This window comes from Drosophila mojavensis, unplaced genomic scaffold (assembly GCF_018153725.1).
Source record: "Drosophila mojavensis isolate 15081-1352.22 unplaced genomic scaffold, ASM1815372v1 contig_36, whole genome shotgun sequence".
NCBI classification, from domain to species: domain Eukaryota; kingdom Metazoa; phylum Arthropoda; class Insecta; order Diptera; family Drosophilidae; genus Drosophila; species Drosophila mojavensis.
The window spans coordinates 23,156,728-23,177,133 of record NW_025318858.1 but is presented as its reverse complement, the minus strand read 5'-3'; the positions used below and the strand labels follow the sequence as shown (position 1 = coordinate 23,177,133).

The 20,406-nt window shown below is 41.1% G+C and overlaps 6 protein-coding genes across 10 annotated transcripts; 2 read left to right on the top strand and 4 right to left on the bottom strand.

Annotated features, from left to right (window-relative positions):
* Positions 1-160: 160 nt before the first annotated feature.
* On the top strand, positions 161-7,930 carry LOC6577601 (adenylyl cyclase-associated protein 1). 2 transcript variants are annotated; one of them, XM_002003520.4, is made up of 8 exons: positions 161-323; positions 2,615-2,977; positions 3,764-4,274; positions 4,381-4,505; positions 5,822-6,176; positions 6,248-6,795; positions 6,856-7,373; positions 7,440-7,930. In XM_002003520.4, the coding sequence occupies exons 1-8, from the start codon at positions 176-178 to the stop codon at positions 7,521-7,523; spliced, it is 2,652 nt and encodes an 883-aa protein (XP_002003556.2). In that variant the 5' UTR covers positions 161-175; the 3' UTR covers positions 7,524-7,930. The 2 variants fall into 2 exon arrangements, with proteins under 2 accessions (XP_002003556.2, XP_015021246.1); XM_015165760.3 differs by lacking the exons at positions 2,615-2,977; positions 3,764-4,274; positions 4,381-4,505 and having other exon boundaries at positions 220-323.
* On the bottom strand, positions 7,660-8,917 carry LOC6577600 (vacuolar protein sorting-associated protein 29). Its single transcript, XM_002003519.4, has one exon. The coding sequence runs from the start codon at positions 8,780-8,782 to the stop codon at positions 8,234-8,236; it is 549 nt and encodes a 182-aa protein (XP_002003555.1). The 5' UTR covers positions 8,783-8,917; the 3' UTR covers positions 7,660-8,233.
* A 270-nt stretch (positions 8,918-9,187) lies between these two features.
* LOC6577599 (general transcription factor IIH subunit 3) lies at positions 9,188-10,575 on the top strand. Its single transcript, XM_002003518.4, has 5 exons — positions 9,188-9,298; positions 9,355-9,535; positions 9,595-9,790; positions 9,847-10,265; positions 10,328-10,575. The coding sequence occupies exons 1-5, from the start codon at positions 9,265-9,267 to the stop codon at positions 10,395-10,397; spliced, it is 900 nt and encodes a 299-aa protein (XP_002003554.1). The 5' UTR covers positions 9,188-9,264; the 3' UTR covers positions 10,398-10,575.
* A 48-nt stretch (positions 10,576-10,623) lies between these two features.
* Positions 10,624-12,628, bottom strand: LOC6577598 (5-methylcytosine rRNA methyltransferase NSUN4). Its single transcript, XM_002003517.4, has one exon. It carries the CDS (start codon positions 12,399-12,401, stop codon positions 10,863-10,865), a length of 1,539 nt encoding a protein of 512 aa, XP_002003553.1. The 5' UTR covers positions 12,402-12,628; the 3' UTR covers positions 10,624-10,862.
* A 169-nt stretch (positions 12,629-12,797) lies between these two features.
* LOC6577597 (sialin) lies at positions 12,798-14,772 on the bottom strand. 4 transcript variants are annotated; one of them, XM_015165759.3, is made up of 6 exons: positions 14,512-14,772; positions 14,248-14,450; positions 14,151-14,184; positions 13,413-14,012; positions 13,056-13,342; positions 12,798-12,991 (listed from the first exon to the last, which is right to left on the bottom strand). In XM_015165759.3, exons 1-6 carry the CDS (start codon positions 14,546-14,548, stop codon positions 12,875-12,877), a joined length of 1,278 nt encoding a protein of 425 aa, XP_015021245.1. In that variant the 5' UTR covers positions 14,549-14,772; the 3' UTR covers positions 12,798-12,874. The 4 variants fall into 4 exon arrangements, with proteins under 4 accessions (XP_015021245.1, XP_015021242.1, XP_002003552.1 ...); XM_015165756.3 differs by having other exon boundaries at positions 13,413-14,184; positions 14,248-14,320; positions 14,380-14,450; XM_002003516.4 differs by having other exon boundaries at positions 13,413-14,184.
* Positions 14,773-16,199: 1,427 nt separating this feature from the next.
* LOC6577596 (sialin) lies at positions 16,200-20,406 on the bottom strand. Its single transcript, XM_002003515.4, has 5 exons — positions 20,219-20,406; positions 18,336-18,577; positions 17,480-18,260; positions 16,745-17,031; positions 16,200-16,672 (listed from the first exon to the last, which is right to left on the bottom strand). The coding sequence occupies exons 1-5, from the start codon at positions 20,256-20,258 to the stop codon at positions 16,484-16,486; spliced, it is 1,539 nt and encodes a 512-aa protein (XP_002003551.1). The 5' UTR covers positions 20,259-20,406; the 3' UTR covers positions 16,200-16,483.

The following is a 20,406-nucleotide window of genomic DNA, read 5'->3' as shown; positions in this document are numbered from 1 at the left end:
AGATCTATTTAATTACATATATTCATCATTATAATTGATCGGACAGCTTTACCAGATGAACACTGAAATTGTTAGCGTTTATTCAAAAGTGGGGGATTTAAAAACTATCGATAAGCAAGTAACGATAAAGTTTGCACTAACGCTGACTGCACGCTGTTAATAACATTTTATTAAGATGCTAAATGGGATTCTGTTAAAATCAGATGTTAGTCCAACGAACGAGCGAAAAATTAGTCACTCGTCGTCGATTTTTCGCACACAACTGTTCTATAGCAGCGGTAAATTGGTAATTAGACATTCAGCGCTACTATTACAAATTTGTGGTAAGTGCTAATTTACAAGAATATTAAAATACGTGTATGTGTGTGTGCTAAATATATATGTGCTTTTCTTAATACAAAACATAAAAATGTGCGTAAAAAATATATATATGCTGCAATTTGTGAAGTGCCCAGCAGCACAGCGTAAAAGTGCCGGCTGCTTTGACAATTGGGTGGGGTTACATACAGTTAGAGTTCCTGCGGCCAGGCTGTCTGGAATTCTAAAATGGCACGTATATATCGCTGTACGTGTTCATATATACACATATAAATGTATGTATTTGTATGCAAGTGTGGGCGGGTGTTCGAGGACAGGAGACAGCTGTGTTGCCGGCAATGTCAGCCACTTGGATATATTGGGGCTATTTTTATGTGAATCATTTTTTGTTTGTTAATTTAAATACATTCGCATACCATGCCATTGATATGTGTGTAATTTGTAGTTGTGTGTTTGACTGTATGTGTGTGTGACTGTTTTGGTATATTTTTAATGATGATTTCATATAGAATTTAATTTTACTTATCGCTGTACATATAAATAGTTAGGCTACTGTAAGTGCGCTAATACAAATGTGCATTGGTTATTATCCATTAATGGCAATGTTAACAGTGCAAAGTTGATAAAAATTCTCAGCTGTTTGCCGCTTCATATACGGTCATTATTGTTGTTGTTGCTCTCTGACTCACACCCCTATAGTTAACTAGAAAGTTTACGCAAGAGCGAACAATGTATGTATGCAATTGTATGTGTGTGTGTGTATTCGTGTGAAATCAAAGATGGCCAAAAAGCGCTATCAGCAAGAAAATAAAAAAATTGTTATTATATGAAAACACACTCATACAGAGATAACATTCTTTTTTTCCTATTTTGCTTTGGACATAAACACGCAGCAGGTTTAATTTCTAATTAATAGTTATATGAGACGAGCATCAACAGCGCGCATAACGGTATAACTGCCACAGACACTTAATCTGCTCGTGCCGCTATTGCGTATGTGTGTGCGTGTGCATTTGAAATGCGTTTGCTGCTCGCAAAAGAACAACAGGCTCGCACACACACACACACACACAAACACGTGTATACAAACATTCACATCCTACAGTAACTCGTCTCTGTTGTGGAGCGAAAGTTGTTGTCGGCGCAAGCAGACGTATTCTCACTCTAATTGCTTAGATTTATTTGTAAGCTTATGTATGCATTAAACTGCTGTTCAACAACAACAGTAACAACGTTAGCGCCGGTGCAATAAACTTATTGTTGCTGCAGCGCTTACAATAACAAAAAAGTATGCTCAGCTTTTGCGCTCTCTCTAGCTATCCGCCTCTCTCTATTGACGCGCAAACTCTCTTTTGAACATTGTTGTTGCCATTACCACCGTGAAGCTTTCTCCACAACAGCTTCACTTCAGCTGTTGTTGACCCTGTACCTGTACTCGAAGCAGAAATTTGTCTCCAAATTTTGAAGCTGCTTTCAATGCGCATTCAGTTGCTCGCACAAATTTGCACCAAAAGTGTGTGGACAAACGGATGTCGAAATAACCACTGAATAAAGTCTTATTAAGCTGCGCCTATGCTTATTGTCTTATGTTTTAAGATTGAATAATACATATTCATTAGTTCACCGGTTCGTGTGTGACCTTTGAAGGGGGCGCTGCTGTTATATACTCCGATAAAAAAAATAAATAAATAGCAACAAGCTGTGCATATGCCGCCTATAACATGACCTTAACATTAACATTGCGCTGTTAAACGAATTTAGACTAATTTCACGTCCTGTGCGTGCGCGCGTTTGCTGACCATTATTTTTAGGGTGTGTTCTGTTCAACAGCAGCTGTGGAGCTTTGTGGGTCTGTGTGCGTGTATGTGACCCAGTTGGGCCATTGCCGTGCCCCATAGCGCTGTGCCCAGGCTATCTACATTAGACATTGAAAAGTGCTTTAATTTGCTAATTTTTCATATGTCAAACGCGCAAAAAAAAAAAAAAAAAAAGGAAAACACAAAAAACCCAGAAAGGAAAAAATTTGCGTTCAAGTGCGTGTGAAACGATTTGCGTTATACGATATACTAGGAAGCTTAAGGAGTGGTTTTTCTTTTACTGCTACTTTCTTTTCCTTTTGCGGCTTTCGTCATACGCCTAACCAATTTTTGTATGGCTGCTAGGCGTTGTTTTCATTCTTGTTGTTGCTGTTGTAAATGAGAATGAACTAAAGCATAAAAAAAGAAAAATAATCCGGAAATTGCATAATCTTAATGTGATACCTACTTAAATCGTTCATATACCACTACTCTTTAAGTACCCATAAACCAAACCAAGACAACAAGAGCTGCAAAAATGTTCTCATGTTGTCGTGCTAATCCAAAAGCAGCCAAAAAGGATAAGGGCAAGGATAAACAGTGTAAAAACGATGCGAACGAAACAAACGACAAAATCGAACAGCTGCCCGCAGATACAGCTAACGAACAGGTCACCCAAGAAGAGGTCAAAGCCAATGGCCAGGTATCAAAGCCTGAGCTACAAGCAGAGCCTCAATCCCAACCTGAGCCGGAGCTAAAGCCAGAGCCTGAACCAGAACCACAACCAGAATTAGAACCTGAAGCCCAAACCGAACCCGCTGCCGCCACTGAAAAGGAGTCTGTTCCTATTGAGCCCCCTACTGGTATTCATAATATGTATTACTTATGTATAACACTTAGTTCTATATGCAAAATTAAATATGCTATCCCGCTCCTGGGAGCTTTAATACACGCTCTGCTATTGTGTATTGCACCTGGCAGCAGGTCCCTGGAGATTGGTGATAAAAAGTCAGAGCTATACCAAATGCCCAGTACCTGCGCTTAATTAAGCTTGTTTTCGTCTTTATTTTGCCTTACTAGCAAATGTTATAGCGCACAATATATATATGAATATAGATTTGTATACATATACAATTATATGCAGCAATTATAGAATATCAAAATCTTAGATATTTATAAGATATATGTATACTCTTTAACATCTTTGGGTATAGGAATCGACTGCATAATACTCGTTCATGATGCAAAAACGTTAAATAGTTTTTGTGAATTTCAAATCTGAAGTACCATATTGATCTAGATTTTTCTGTTTTTTCATGCTCTCACATTGGTCTATATATATTACACTATATATTTTTGTCTTCTAAGTACGAGTATACATACTTAATATTTCAAGTTTTTATCACCTTAAATAATAGGGTTTTGATATTTTCTTAATTTTCCAAGCACCTAGTGAGTGTACGAAGAAAATTGACTATACCAAAAAATGTCAGGTCTTTGAATGAATATATTAAATATGTAGTATTAGAATGATAGAGACAGTATTAGAGCAAACAAACTTTAAGATTTGATTTTAGTTTTGATCTGCTGATCAGATATACATATATAAATACGTATATATGTTCGCGCCTTGCGTCGCATCTTCACAGCCCTTGAAATAGAAGCTATCAGCACTGACGCATCGTCGCCAGTGCAGCGTTCGACGCACTCATCCACATCAACCGCTCCACCCGCATCGATGACCAGCGCCACAGAGGATGCGCCGGCGCCGAATGCAATGCCTCAACAGCAGCACCAGCAGCAGCACCAGCAGCAGCAGCAGCAGGTGCACGAACCGCAACCGGCTAATTCGCATCCCACAAAGAGCTGCCTCTCCCGTCACAACTCGACGCATCAGTCCATCAAGAAGAAGGTGAACATAAGCAATCGAGCGGAGATCATTGAGCCAGATCCGTTAAGCTTATCGCTGCTCCTTCTGGCCAATCACAACAACAACAACAGCTCGCTGGCCGACGATGATGAAGTGTTCTCCGACTCACTGCCGCCGCCCAAGCGGGAGAGCATGTGTGCGCCGTACATCGAAGGTGAACTGCTGCCGGAAACACTGGCCTTTGCACACGGACTGCCCGCCTGGTTTGACGATGAGCGATTGAATGAGATGTACGCGTTCTCTATCGTATTAGCCACATTATATGTACTACATGTATGAACTCATCTTTCTATTCTATTGTTATCGTTGTCATTGATGTTGGGTGCACGCCTGCAGCGGCTGCATTGAGCCACCTGTCACACCTGTCGGCCGGGATGAGCTGGAGCTGAAACGTCAGCGTCTCTACACGGAACTGCTCCGTGCCGCCCACGCAGCCGTGGAGCATAGCGTGGCCGTGCGTGGTATGAATGAAATACAAATGGAATTCTATTGTTAAATTCGTTTCGATTGTTCGTTGCATGCGTTGCGTTATCGATAACAAGTTCTGTTATATGTCTATCGATAACGTGTTTGTTTTTCAAGTACAGTTCTCATCCTGTTCTTGTGATTGTTTTTATATATCCTATAAGAAACCACAATTCTCAATTTCAGTTTTGAAAGAAATTTTGTCTTTTATCTATACCACTTTCACATCTTTATATGAGTCTATTTCTATTATAAATAACAAATTTCACATATTGTATAGTTAAGTGCAGTTGAAGTAAGAAATCGTTAGCAATTAATGAAAATTGATTCTAGTTTAGCTATACAAATAGGAGAAAATTTGCTTAGGTTTTACACTCTATAATTTTCTAATTAGTTTACTAATCTCTAAAGTCTTTGTTCTGTTTCACGGTAGGCTTATTTATAGCAAATTCAGTAAACCGAACATACGTTAGTTGTGTTGTTTGGTTAGTGGTCATAGTTAGGCTTTAAAAAATTTATATTCAAATTATTTATTTTATTTTTATTTTTTTGTATTTTAGAATAAATTAATATATTAAAAAAAAAAAAAAAAATATGTAAATAAATAAATAAACCATTTAAATAATCTTTTATTTAATAACAAGTTTTTTTGTTTGATAATTGTATATTTGTTTTTGATTTTTTTTTTCAATAATATTTTTAAAATGGTAAATTATTATTATTTCAATATATTATTTGAAAAGATTGTATTGTATATTTTAAGTCTCAAAAGTTTACAATTTACACAATCTTGATATTAGAGTATGTTTTGTATTATCATACCTCATATTAGCCAGCTTTTATAGGGTATTAAATTACTATAACTGCATTCACATTTCTCTAAACTCACTTATATTAATATGCAGCACCTGACATTTTTTTCCTTTTATAACCGCTCACTGATCTCTGCTCATCATTGTCATCAGCAACAAAATTATTATCAGCAGCAGCAACAACATCATCACCAACAGCTCATTCAGCGTTTTTTTTTTGCTCGTTGCTTAATCTCTCAAGTCGTTTCCAGTGATTCATGCGAATTTATATTTTTTATTGCAAACCCTGCGATGACATCAATTACAACTTTTTTTTTTATATTTTATTTTAATTTGTTTATAGACTGGGTGTGAACACGATTTGTGTAATGTTTTTATCTTAATTAAATATACAAATATGTATATATTTTTTACGCTTACATTTTTACGCACATCTTTTGTAAAAGCACGAAATTTTAGAGCGAACTGGAATAATAATTGAGTTTTTGATTAATCAACAGATAACCACGAGTCGGAATCAAAGCCCACAGCTGCCGTTGAGCATTTGGAAAGGATTTGTGAACGCTTGGAGACTTTAGTGGATCGGCTGGAGCACACGTTGCTAGCGCCACAGCCAGAGGCAGTAATTAAAGCACCATCTACACCACCTGCACCACCATCACCACCAACGCCACTGCCACCGCCACCGCCACCGCCAATTGATTCTCCCACAACAACAACAAGTGACAGCAACAACATGAGTGTCGCTGGCTACGAAGATATTATCGCCGGGCCATTAGCCGAGTACTTGGCGCTATCCGCCCAAATAGGCGGCGACGTGGCTGCGCATGCGCAGATTGTGAAGGCTGCATTCGAGTGAGTATTAACTGCAGTCGATATTGTTATTTTTGTGTGACATTATTCATTTTCAATTTAACAATTTAAAGCGCCCAATTGCGTTATGTGACGCTGGCCACGCAGATGGCTAAGCCGCCGCAGTCAAAGGAAATGGAACTGCTGCAGCCGACATCGACGCAAATCAGCGCCATTTGTGATTTCCGTGAGAAGCATCGCACCTCGCCGCTCTTCAATCATTTGTCGGCCATTAGCGAGAGTATACCCGCCCTGGGTTGGGTGTGTACGACATCGATGCCCGGACCGCATGTCAAGGAGATGAAGGACGCTGGTCAGTTCTATACGAACCGTGTGCTTAAGGAGTGGAAGGAGAAGGATCCCAAGCATGTGGAATGGGCACGCGCCTGGCTGCAAACACTAACTGATATGCAGGCCTACATTAAGCAGTATCATACCACGGGCCTGGTCTGGTCTGGCAAGGGTGCAGCTCCCGCCGGCGGTGCACCACCACCGCCACCACCCGGTGGCATGCCACCACCACCACCACCACTGGATCTGAATGCCCTGAAGCTGGACAGCGCGGGCGATGATCGTAGTGCGCTCTTTGCGCAGATCAATCAGGGCGCTGACATAACCAAGAGTAGGAACAAATGGCAATAATTTCTATAAGATGCTTTAAGCTAATTTAATATTCTTGCAGACTTGAAGAAGGTTACCGGTGACATGCAAACTCACAAGAATCCATCACTGCGCACTGGTCCAGCGCCCTTCAAGACGCCAGCAAAAACCAGCGCCCCAGTTGCTACTAATTCTGCTCCACCCGTGAAGGACCCAGTCTTTACCCGCGATGGTAAAAAGTGGTTGATAGAGTATCAGAAGAACAACTCCGGTCTCGTTGTGGAAAATGCCGAAATGAACAATGTGGTGTACATGTTCCGCTGCGAGGGCTCCACCCTCACTGTCAAGGGCAAGGTCAACAACATTGTGCTGGACTCGTGCAAAAAGTGCTCGCTTCTGTTCGATTCGGTGGTTGCCTCCATTGAGTTCGTCAACTGCCAGAGCGTGCAGATGCAGGTGTTGGGTTCGGTGCCAACGGTGTCGATCGATAAGACCGATGGCTGTCAAATGTATTTGTCTAAGGATTCGCTGGGCGTTGAAATTGTCAGCTCCAAGTCATCCGAGATGAATATACTCTTGCCGGAAGCAAATGGAGATTTTGTATGTGGAGCTTAAATTAACACAAAAATATATATTTTTATTTAATATTATTTAAAATTCTTGCAGACCGAACTGGCATTGCCGGAGCAGTTCAAGACCTTCATCAATGGCAAAACCCTCAAGACTGTGTGCGTCGACAGCCTGGGTTAATGCGTGGGCAGGCACATCAGGGATCGCATGGACGTCGTTGATTGATTTTTAAATAAAAACACCCCATGAAAACCCGCATCCAACTAATTGCAAGTGGATTGCAGCAAAGCTAAATAATTTAATTTTAAGCGCAGAGTTTTCGTGTTTGTGTATTTATCATTTATTTTTTGTAACGTACGAAAATTTAGAAAATAGTTGCCAAATTATGCTGCTATCGTAAAAAATGGGGCGAAAACAAAAAGTATTCACAACAAAATGAAAAGAGATCATAAAAAATAATAATAAATTTACATATTTATTTTATAATGCAAGAAAGCAATGCGACGTTAACCGAATGATAATCCAATCTGTATCTAGATATTAACTACAATTGTAATGAGAATAATGCACGAAACTTTTTCAACATTTTTAAGCAGACTTTTCATTCGATTGTAAACTTCATAATATTTTGCACATTGAACATGTAAGCGAGACACCAGAGTCAACAGTGAAAATCGAGCAAAACAAAAAAGAACCCTTTTATATTCTATTTAAATAAAATTTAAACATTTTTTATTAAATAAAAAAATGAAAGAAGCGTGGTTTAATTTATACAATTTTCTCGTTAAATATATATATTCATATATTCAGATTTTCACATAGTTTAAGCCAAGATCAAAGACAGATCGGATATTTCAGTGCGTGCGGAATGAATTGCTGCTAATACTTGGTTATATCTTCTTATACTCAATGCGCTCCACCTTGACCTCATCGCCGATCAGTTGATAGACATAGGTCACCACCGTGGTGCTCTGTATGTCCATTAGCACAAAGGAGGGCACCACATTTTGGTCCAGCGGATTGAAGGCGCCTGTCGCTGAGCCAGGATTGATGTAGAATTTATTACCATGCTCGTAGGCCTCGAACTTGTACGTATGCCCCGTTATTAGTATATCCACATCTAGTTGGCGCTGGATTAAGGCTAATGCTTCGGGATCACCTCGAGGGACAACCTGATGACCGTGACACAGGCCAATACGAAATTGACCCACCGTCACAACCTTCTGTTCCGGATAGCTGAGATTCTCATCGAAATCACCACGCACTATGTGCACATCGTTGGCCAATGACTTGAGATAATCATATGATTCCTTTGTGCAGATATTTCCAGTGGCCAGTATGTGATGTATCCGACCGGGCACCAGCAACTTTTTGAACTTTGCCGGCAGACTGCTGCAGCGGTGTGGTATATGCAAATCGCCAAGTACTAGAACAAGCATTTTATAGCTGTGCTATGTTCTTGTTTCTTAAAACCGGATGTAATACGTGTTTAACGCCGTTTTTATCAACATAAGTGGGTGAAACGCCCAACAAAAATTTTAGTGCTGACAAGAACAGCTGATTGAAGTGTCCGCGTTTGCCGCTGAATGGCAAAATCAATTTGTGGCAGCCCCGATATGAACAATTCGCGTAGTGCCAAAGGTTAAAAGTGCAATTCCATCTTATGACATCACATTTAAATAATGCCCAGTTTCATTAAAGTTCAAATATTATACTTGAATTAGACTTTCTTTTATATTCAAACAAATTATTATGGCCATGCTCATTAATAGATTTAAAAACATTGAAAACACTTGTTACATACAGCTCTCGAGCAAATTTAAATGACTGACGTCACAAGTGCAACCAGTGCCGAACTCTTTTGCGCAACCTTGGAATTATTTTTCAGCGTTTACCATTGCGCTTTGTTTTGCCGGCAAAAATGGAGTCACCAGACGCAACAGCAAACAAAGAAGGTAAATTTCAAATGAATAAACGTAATAGTATTTGAACTTAAACTGCAATCTTAAAGATGAGGCAAGCATTGATCTGTTGGCCATCGTGCTGGACACGAATCCCTCACAGCTGATTGTACGACAAAATCCACAGAATCTAACGCAGATTCTGGAGGCAGTCATCGCCTTTGGCAATGCGCACCTCATGCAGAAGGCACAAAATAAATTGGCTGTGCTCTCCTGCTCACATTACACCACGTAGGTGGCGATTAAACATTGATAGTAAATATTTATTAAGCAATTGTTTTTCTTCTCAGTGAGTTTCTCTTCCCCTTGCCGGGCAGGCAGGTAGAGCTGCGCCAAATAGATGCCCAATACGAGGCGTTTAGTTTAGTGGAGAAGACGGTGAAGCAACAGTTGGGCAGCATACTCATGAATGCGCCTCGTTTGAGCGCGCCGTGCGAAAGTTTACTGGCGGGCAGCATGTCCATGGCCTTGTGCTACATATCACGAGTATGTAATCTACTTCATTCATGGAACTTTAATTGTAAATACTTTTACTTTTGCAGCTGCAACGGAATGTCCCGGCTGGCGTCAAGATGCATTCACGCATTTTGGTGATCACAGGCAGCAATGAGTGCGCCTCGCAGTACATGACCTTTATGAATGTTTTCTTCACGGCCCAGAAGTTGGGCATTGTCGTTGACACCTGCGCCCTGGACAAGACACTCAGTTTGCTGCAACAGGGTTGTGATATTACGAATGGCCAGTTCCTCAAGGTGAATCAGTTGGATGGCTTGTTGCAGTACTTACTGTGGGTCTTCTTGCCATCACCGCAGATGCGACACAAGCTGGTGCTGCCACCCACACCTAAGGTTGATTATCGCGCCTCCTGCTTCTGCCATCGCGAGCTAATTGACATTGGCTACGTTTGCTCCGTATGCCTGTCTGTCTTTTGCAAATACAGTCCAATCTGTACCACATGCCAGTGAGTCAGAGAGTTTGTTAAATGTAACAAAATAATTATAATACTTATATAATTACTTGCAGCACTATTTTCAAGACGCCTGGACCACTGCCCATAAAGCCCAAGAAGAAAAAGAAGATTGACAAAAATTGAACAAACTTGTTTCCATTCGGGCACAAAACTTTTTGTAAATGTCAAATTATTATGAATTATATTAATGTATATTTAGATTGTAGGCAAAAATTGAACAGCAAAACACGGCTGTATTTCGTATAGATATTGTTTAAGCTTAAAGTTCAAATTAAATTTCTCTTTCAATTTATTCCTAAAATCAAAATGAATTCTTATTGGATGAAATCTCGAAAAAAAAAAACACGTATTGAGTTGTAACAAGTAATTCATTTCTTTTTTAATAAGTAACATTTTATAATTTGGTATCATTAAAAATGTTATGCTCTAAGGGTCTGAAGGGTTTAATCTGTGACATTGCCCAACTACATACCCATTACTAGCTTCGTAATTTGTTGGTTAAGAATCTGATTTCACCCCACCAACAAATATCTGAATTCCCCCTTTCTGGTATACATCTTAGAATTTGGATTGATTAAAAGTTAAACATTAGGAATTTCGTGTGATTTTACTGAAATACATCGGTCCAAAGTTGGCCGGCAAATAGGGCAGAACCATTTGGCCATATTTCAAGCCTTTTGGCTGCTCGAATCTGTAGATGTCGCTAAAGAGCGCTGTATGCTGGCTGAGGTCTTTGATGCGAGCCGTGATACCGTGCTCGGTGAAGACCTTCTGCAGCGCCATATGGACAACACCGTCGTTCTGTACCGGAGACAAGGAGCACGTGGAGTAGACCAAACTGCCGCCAGGCTTCAGTAAACGTAAGCAATTCGCCAAGATGCCGGCCTGCAGCTCGGGTATGCGCAGACGCTCCTTGATTCGGGTCGGCTTGAAGATATTGTTGTCCTGATGCATCAGCACATGTCTGTCCGTGGTGCATGGTACATCCACCAGTATCTTGTCATAGCTGCCATATTCGTCTAAATTGCGAGCATCGCTCTGACTAAAAATCAAACGCTTGCCCGCCCAGCGCTGTTTGTAATCAAAGAGATACTCCTGCATGACGCGTCGCAGTTTATTCAGTCTCGACTCCTGTACATCGTTGCACACCAGCTGATCCAGGTGTAGCGTCTGCAGCATCAGTAGTGACTTGCCGCCTGGTGCCGCACAAGCATCGAGCACACGCTCACCTGGCTGTACTTGCAGAAACAGCGGCGGCAGCACGGAGGCGCCGTCCATTAGAAAATGAGACAAGACACCAGTTAGACATTGTCGCGGCGGCTTAAATTCCGCACAGTTGCCCATCTCGTAAGTGTAGATGGCCAAGTGTTCGGGATACTGAAACATGGCCTCGGGTTCGATGATTAGTGGAAAATCGGTGTTGGTTTGATAATATTTATAATGTTCCGATTCGGCAACCCAATCTTCCATGCCCTTGATACTGCTGGCGGGCACATATTCGTACAGGCCGCCCGTGCCAAATTGCGGATCTACTAAACGACTCTCATCTAGTTGCACGTCCTGCTCCAAAGCTTTGGTCAGACTGTGCGTAAACTGCACTGACGATGCCTCCTTCTCGCTGTCTGTCTGCGCTTCCGTGTGACTGTCTTCTTTGTTCTTCTTCCCATCGTAGCTCAGCTGTTGTGGCGGCACATGTCCATCGTCTGCTGCACTCGGATAGATGGCAGCCACTTCACGTTCTTGCTGCTTGCGCAGCAACGATTCTAGTTTGTCATCGATGTCGTAATGAGCATGCCGATTGAGTAGAAGATTAGATTCTGTGCCGGCTTCCTCTCGCTCCATTGCCAATTGAATGAGAGATTTAATATTGATGGCACCGTCCAGTTCCAGCATGCTGCACGTTTGCTCCGTGTCACCAAAATTATTTACCATGGCAACATATTTGTGTTCGGTTAGGAGGGCAGCACGCATATTTTTCCAACGTCCGCCGTAGACAGAGCCATAGAAATCGTCGAAAGTTTCCAAGGCACGATCGCAATTGTTGCGCTTGTGTTGCAGCACATTCCAACGTCTTTTGCCGCTCTTCCAGCGTCGCTGCAGCATGCAAATGTTGCGTATTTTCAACATTTTCGTACGGCCGGCAATTTCACTGGCAGCGACTTTGCCAGAGTTGTGACTCTCGGTGCAGTTTGAATTTTGAAATAGTTTTTTTATTTGAATTTTTTCTAAATGTGCATATTCAAAGCGATTATAACGAAAGCGTTATGTACACTTTGTTTTTGGTTTTATTTTTTATTTAATTTTGTTTGCCTAAATTATGTCTTAATTTAATTTCATCTTAACAATCGATTAAACGAATTGTAGACATTCGATAAAATGTTATCGAAAACAAGAGAATGTCGAATCGGTTTCAATTGCTCAGTGAACCAGTTTATTTGTTCATTAAACTAACAGCGGTCAGCTATGGGCATGTATTATTTCTGTTAACGGCTACATTTAAAAGCTGTTAATTTACAAAACGTATTTAGTTTGAAATACAAATTTTATTCCTTAATTTTTTTTTTAAATGATTTTGTTTTCCATTTTGAAACCAGCTCTAATTAGCCCTCTTCCCACGGTTGGACTTCACCCTTTGCCAAGCTCATGTAAATAACAAATTCAATAATATACAGACCAATTGCGATACCAAATATCACTCGCCAGGCCTGAATGGTTTGCTATTTAAGGAAAGTTGGTATGCAATAATAATTCGATTCAAGATTTATCTCGGATATAACTTACATTATTGTCGGTAATAAAACCGACTAGTTTAGGCACCACAATGCCAGGTATTGTGGCAATAGTATTGGTCAGCGCCATTAATGTACCAGCAAAATTTGGTGATATATCCATGTGATTCGAGAGGAAGCCGCAGAACATGCCGCCCGCGCCCACAATACCCAAACACATGATACTAACGGCCACATAGTGCCGACATCCGACGAAACACATACCAAACAGACAGAGGGCTGGGACGACTGAACCTATTCCCGTTGCGATCTTTCGGGCAGTCACTCGCTTGATCTTATCTATATATGTATAGGGTATATTTCAGTATTTGAGTAATATTAGAAAGACTAAGCCCATAGAAATACTAACTCTTATTCTGTAATATATCCAATACCTTGCTAAGTACGATGCTGAATATCGGCATGAGTATATAGGGCAAAGCGCTAAAGACTGCATTTTTCGACACATTGAACTTGAGCACCTGGTCCATGTAGGACGGAATCTCGATGAGGAACATGTACCAACCGAAGTTGCTGCAGGTGTGAGCAATGAGAATTGCCCAAAAGGCACCCGATGTGAAGATCTTGCACCAGGGTACTTTAAGTGCAGTATGTTCCTCGCCCAACGAGGCGTTTATCATGTCACGCTCCTTGGCGGTCATCAGGTGCTGTTTGTTTGGGCTGTCCTGTATGAGGAATATCCATAGGATCATCCAAATGATGCTCAGACTACCCATTATATAAAAGACCGCCTCCCAGTTCATCTGATCGGCGATCACGCCCGACAACAAGATCGATATCGCCACGCCCGCCGATGTGCCCACATAGATCAGAGTGGCGATCAGCAGCCGTTCCGTCTGTGGCGCCCAACTGGCTATCATGGTGTGCATCGATGGGAATGCCGCTCCACCGCCAACGCCTTCCAGAATGCGCATAGCCATCAGCCCAACAGAGTGAAGCTTCGCAAGACCTGGTGAGAATATGGTGCATATGACATTGATCGCCACAGCGCCGAGGAATACCCATTTTGCTGAAAATATTTCGGCTACGCGAGCCAACGGAATCTGCGACACCATATAGCCCCAGAAGTAGCAGCTCAACAGTTTACCTTGAAGGGTTTCGCTCCAATTGAATGGTCCGTCCTGCGCGCATAGATAACTAACTTAGTAATATATCAATTAAACTTGGATTATGGTATGTCATACCTCCTCTTTAGCATTCGGTGAGGTGCCAGGCGGCGGATGGCAGCCCACATCTTTGTTACCCGGCGCTGAAGTACTGACGTGAAGGGCAGCCGAATGGTTTACCATGACGACCATCGTTACGTTCAGACTTACCTTAAATCCATACACGATTGCCATGCCCACATTGGCGAGGAATGCAAATATGTAGCGTGCCGGCAAAAATGCTATTGGATTGCAGAATGTTAGTCATTCAAATTTTTTTTCGGATTTATGTAGGAAACTTACATGGATAACTCTCCTCTTCTTTTTCATCATATATCATTTTATACAATTTTTCTCTCTGATGATGGATACTATGGAATAATTTTCTGCATTCTGATTAATTTCGACCATACAACTATTACGATTTCTGGAATAAATATATACACATGTTTTCTAATTTTGAGATACAACAAATTAAACTAATAATTTTTTGAAGTTCAAACAATTTAATGGGAAAATTTTCGAAAGGTCTAGTCACCTTTGCCAACACTTTATGACTCTCACGTCGATCAAGAAATATATATACTTTACGAGATCTGCCACGCCTCCTTCTTTTAATCTTTTTTGAACTTATTGGTTTAATTACTGGAGACTTTTTTAGTATTGGTGCATACAGTATTGGCCCTTTATATAGTTAGTTAGCTGTGCTCCTTAATCCATTCACGAACAGCGGATACTCTACCATATACTCTCGCAGCGTTGGGCGTGTCGCACGGTATTGGGCCCCACGACACCACACCCACCAATACGCCATCCGCATTTACCAGGGGACCGCCAGAATCCCCACTACATACATTCTTGCCACCTTGCGAACAGCCAGCTCAGATCATGCTATCTGTCACATTCACTGGATAGTATATCTTCTGACACTCCTGCTGTAGCTGACCGTTAACACATTTCACCGTTCTTAAACTCTTGATTCTGCTTCGGCAGTTTAACAGCTTTCTTGGTCTCATCGAATTGAATTGGTTCCTGGGGCTCCAAAAGCGAAAAATCATATTCGTACATCGTAGTTTGGCTGTACTTTTCATGGCTAACGATCTTTTTGTTGCCTAGCAGTTGCCCATTTAAGCCAACATTTTTCATTTTAGTGCCACTGGATTAGAAGAAATCGATGTTAAGGCTTGATCTCATGCAGAATGCAACTTACAGAATGCAATGCGCTGCCGTTAGTAGAGATTATGTAGCTACCACAATGTATATTCGGCAAAGAGACTTGATATGGAGCTTGTGTTATATTTATAGAGTAACCAACAATAATGCGACCGTTGATACGTGGCTGCTCTCCCAAGAGCTGATTGATGGGCTGGGGTATCAAACGAACGCCCGCCAGGACAGCCGCTGCGGTTTGGAGCAGCAATAAAGACACAAGCTTAACTGACAGTATTGATTTGACTTTGAAATAACGAAAGAAGTGCTCGGCTTTTATAGAACCGGCCCAGGCTCAGAATAAGCAAAGTCAAAAGATTTATAAATCACGAATTGTCAATAGATTTTGTTGATCTATGAAAGATTGTTATACTCTGAACCCATTGAAAGTGGGAAATCAGGAGTTCATGGATTTGTTGAAATGTATGTAACAGATCCCATAAATCATGTATATTCTTGATCAGCTATAGATGAATCGATATAGCCATCTCCGTCCGTACGGTCGTCTGGGTTCAGGGCTCAGAGTATTTCCTAGTCGAAAAGTTATGACTAGAGCACTCTTACTTGTTTCAAATTGCCTTACCTTGGTTAATTAATTTATTGACTTTTAGATAATACAAATAAAGCAATTAAAATAAAAATGTTCTCAATCTATATAACAGTATACTAGTCTAACAGTACAAAATGTTACCAGTATGACAATAGCTGTATAAGCATTTATAGTACAGCTGTATACCACCTGTATAACAGTATACCAGCTATCCAATATTAAAGGACAACAATTGTACTACAATATTATTTTATTTTGTCTGTATGTGGGATAACATTTGAATTCCTGTCGTTTTTTAAGTACATTTTAGAGGCGGGTAGGCGAAGTAGTGTAGTAGTGTCCATAGAGGGATGCACAGATACGAGTATACCTAGTATTACAGGTTAAACTAAAAACTATAATTGGTATTTTGTAGTATTTACAGTCCAGTGTGACAGTTCGGTGCTTTAACTACACAAAAAGTCATGCAATTGAAATTCTTGTATATGGTTCGATCCACTAATCGAGATTACATAATTATGGCTTTTGCTGTGCGTTAACATCTTTAAGCGGTGTCTTCTCATCCTTGACATCAGCATCCTTCGGTGCACCCGATCTATTCCACGATTGTTCGGCACCCGAGCCAAATATGACGAAAGTTAAGAACTCCAAAACGAACAAAACGATTGTAACGCCAAAGATAATACGCCAGGCTCCAATGTTTTGCTGTGATCAGAATACATAAGATTTCGGAATATTAAAGATTCTGAATTATTTGGAATCCTGGCCAACACTTACATTTCCATGGGTAACAAAGCCAACGAAGAGGGGAACAACAATGCCAGGTAGGGTGGCAGCAGTGTTGGTCAACGCAACTAAAGTGCCAGCAAAGTTCGGAGCGATATCAATGTGGTTGGAGAGGAAGCCAGAGAACATGGCGCCCATTGCCACGATACCCACGGACATGACAGAGACGGCCTCGTAGTGTCGGCATCCAATATAGCACAAGACCAACAAACATATTGCCGGTATAACAGTACAAATTGAGGTAGCGGTCTTCCTAGCAATGGTTGTGCTTATTTTGCCTAAAAAATATACGTATTCCTTATTAACATAGATAAATCTAAGGACTAAGAATATGATATTTAAAAAGAAAAGTGTAGGAAATCTTATGAGTTATGAGTAGATAAAAAGATGGATTAGAATATAGAGATAAGGATAAGATATAGATAGCGATTTTGACATGGATATAGATTTGAATATTGATATAGTTATTGGTGAGAACATGAATACAGATTTTATTATGAATATGGATCTGGATATCCATTCATATGGTTATATGAAGGGTTATATGATTCGATATTATAATTGATATTATTAATATGGAATATGGAGATGGCTATCGCTAGGGATATGGATATGGACCTGAATATCGAGTTAGATGTAGATATAAATATGAGTGTGGACAAGCATGAAGTAAATAAATACATAGAAACACATACGGATAAGTCGGACTTATGCGGTTAAACTTACCCTTCGCTTGCAGAGTATCCAAAATTTTGCTAAGGATTATGCTGAATATGATCATTGGGAAGTAGGGCAGGGCGCTGAGTGCAGCATTGCTGGCCACATTGAACTTGAGCACCTGCTTCATGTAGAAGGGAATCTCGATGAGGAACATGTACCAGCCAAAGTTGCTGCAGGTGTGAGCGATGAGAATTGCCCAGAAGGGCACCGATTTGAGCACCTTGCCCCATGGCACCTTTGGATGATGTTCGACCTTGGTCTCGGTGCCCAGCGAACTGGTGATCATGTGACGTTCCTCGGCACTGATGAAGCTCTGCTTGTTGGGATTGTCCTGCACCAGAATTACCCACAAGAGCATCCAGATGCAGCTGAGTGCGCCCATCACATAGAACACCGACTCCCAGCCCCAGTTGGCCGATAGAACGCCAGCCAACAGGATAGACAGTGCCGTGCCCGCCGATGTGCCCACATAGATGATGGTGGACATGACCATGCGCTCGGTGGGCGGTGCCCAGGAGGCGATCATCACATGCATAGCCGGGAACGAGGCACCGCCGCCCACGCCCTCCAGGACACGCATCACTATCAAACCACCGTAATGAGCAGAGGTCAGGACTGGAGTCAGCAGAGTGCACACCACATTGATGGCCACCGAGAACAGCATGACCCACTTGGCCGAGAAGTTCTCGGCGACATGAGCCAATGGAATCTGCGACACCAGATAGCCCCAGAAATAGCAGCTCAGCAGTGTGCCCTGCAGGGGTTCGCTCCAGCTAAAGGGTCCGTCCTGGTCGGAATTAAGCGAATAACATGTTTACCAAAATTTGCATTCATTTTGATTGCTGCGCAGCTGGTGACTTACCTCAACCTTGGCCGTTACATTGGTGGCGCCACCTGGCGGCGAGCAGACCTCAACCTCCTCGCTGGCGCTACTCGTGAGATTCGAAATGGTGTGATGATCCACTGGCTTCTCCTGCATGCCATGTATGGCAGTATGGTTCAGCATGGCCACCATCGCCACACTCAGATTCACCTTCAGCCCATAGACAATGGCCATGCCAATGGAGCCCATTATGGCGAGCACATAACGTGCGGGCACCAGCTCTGCAAAATGCAAATCAAATTGACAGTCGATTAATTGTTGGGCTGGGTCAGGGCAATGGAAATGGAATTGGGAATAGAAACGGCAATGTTACCACGAGTCCACCGTAAGCAGACAGTTAAGCCAAGCTATAAGTGGAGCGGACCTCGCCCTGATAACAAACATCGAATTGTTTATGGTATTTGTTTTCCATTAGAAATTCACGTCTGGCCCAGCGACGAGGCGATCCAATTGGATGGCAAAACAAATTAACGTTTCACAATTGCTCGAACTTTATCGCCGCAACGCGAAATATAACAATTCAGAAATTTGTTGATAGCTGCCGTTAAAGATAGATGGGAGTTATTATCAAACGATTTGTGCTGGGCAACTGAAGTGCTTAATTTCAAATAAATGCCTAAGCGAGTGACAAAAACATGCCCAAGATGGAAGCGATTAGTAGATAAGCTACGAGTGGGTAGCATAAAAAGAGAAGTATTAAAAACATAAGATTAACTTAAAGAACTTGTAGGGCTCATCAGGCTGCTCTATCTACTGATTGAAAGTGAAGATAACTAACTAAACTCGCAGGGCTTCAGCAGTCTAATCTATACGCTATTCAAAAGTCATTAAATTTGTTTCGGGCAACTAATTTTTATTTATTCCAAAGTGTGAAAATAAACAACAATCGAGAATCAATTAAATTTGACGCCGATATATGGCCAGAGTTTAGCGGCACAAACTCTTCAATAAGTATTTTAATGTCATTTAAATTTGTTATTTTAGCTTCCATATGGATACCTTTAAAAACTTTAAAAACAAATTTTAAAACTTTTGCTAAACAAAAATAAACGGACCCAAAAAATAAACTCTCCTGGACCTTTCAAATGAAACAGGAAACTTTAGTGAAAGCAAAAAAGCAATCAAGCCATCGACTACTTTCACCATGTTGTATGTAAGGCAAAAGTAATTATATTATTATTATTTGCTCCCGACATGACAGCAGGATTAAATTGACATTTTTATTACAGCTACTACCACTAGATGAGATAATACGGCGAACATCAATTTCCATATTAATTTGTTGGCCTAGGTAAGTGGGTAGACAAGAAACAAATATATAGATTGGCAAATATTTGGGCATTGTTTATAACGATGACATACAAATGACCTTCAGGCCAGCTGTCAATGGGAAGTCACATTCATAGTAGATGTTTCCATTTATATATACATATATATTTATATATCTATACATTGAATTTCTTTTCTTTGCTTTTGGGTTTGGTTTGCTCATAAAATTTTGGTTGCTTCTATAAAAAGCCGCCCATTATTGAGCTAAAAGGATAACACACACGCACAAACACACATACATACACACATACATATCTACACGGAAATACACGCACACACACGCACGACCTTTCGGCGTCTTTTGAGGTCAAACACGCATTGCACAAGTATTTGAGATTCTGTCATCAGGACTCATGACGCCCCATGGTGCTCGGTCTCGGCTTGCCACTTGTTGCACTTGCACTGTCTGATGCACTCGGCTATTGCATTGGCGTAATTCAACCTTCTCTCACATATGCCACAAGTTGTCTTTGAATTTTGTTCAAACAATTTTCTTTTCATGTTTTTTTTTATCTATTCTGCTTGTCACTTACTGCCCAAGATGCTGCCCCTGGCGATCACTTCCTCGGACATTATGAAGAGCGTCCAATCTTTAGTCAAAATGGACCAGAGATATAGAATTCAATATGTATATATTTATTCCGATTTATTCGTGCGAGCTCTGTATACTCTTTAAATGCGACGCGTGCGTTGCCACAGGCAGCTGCCTTACAACTGAATT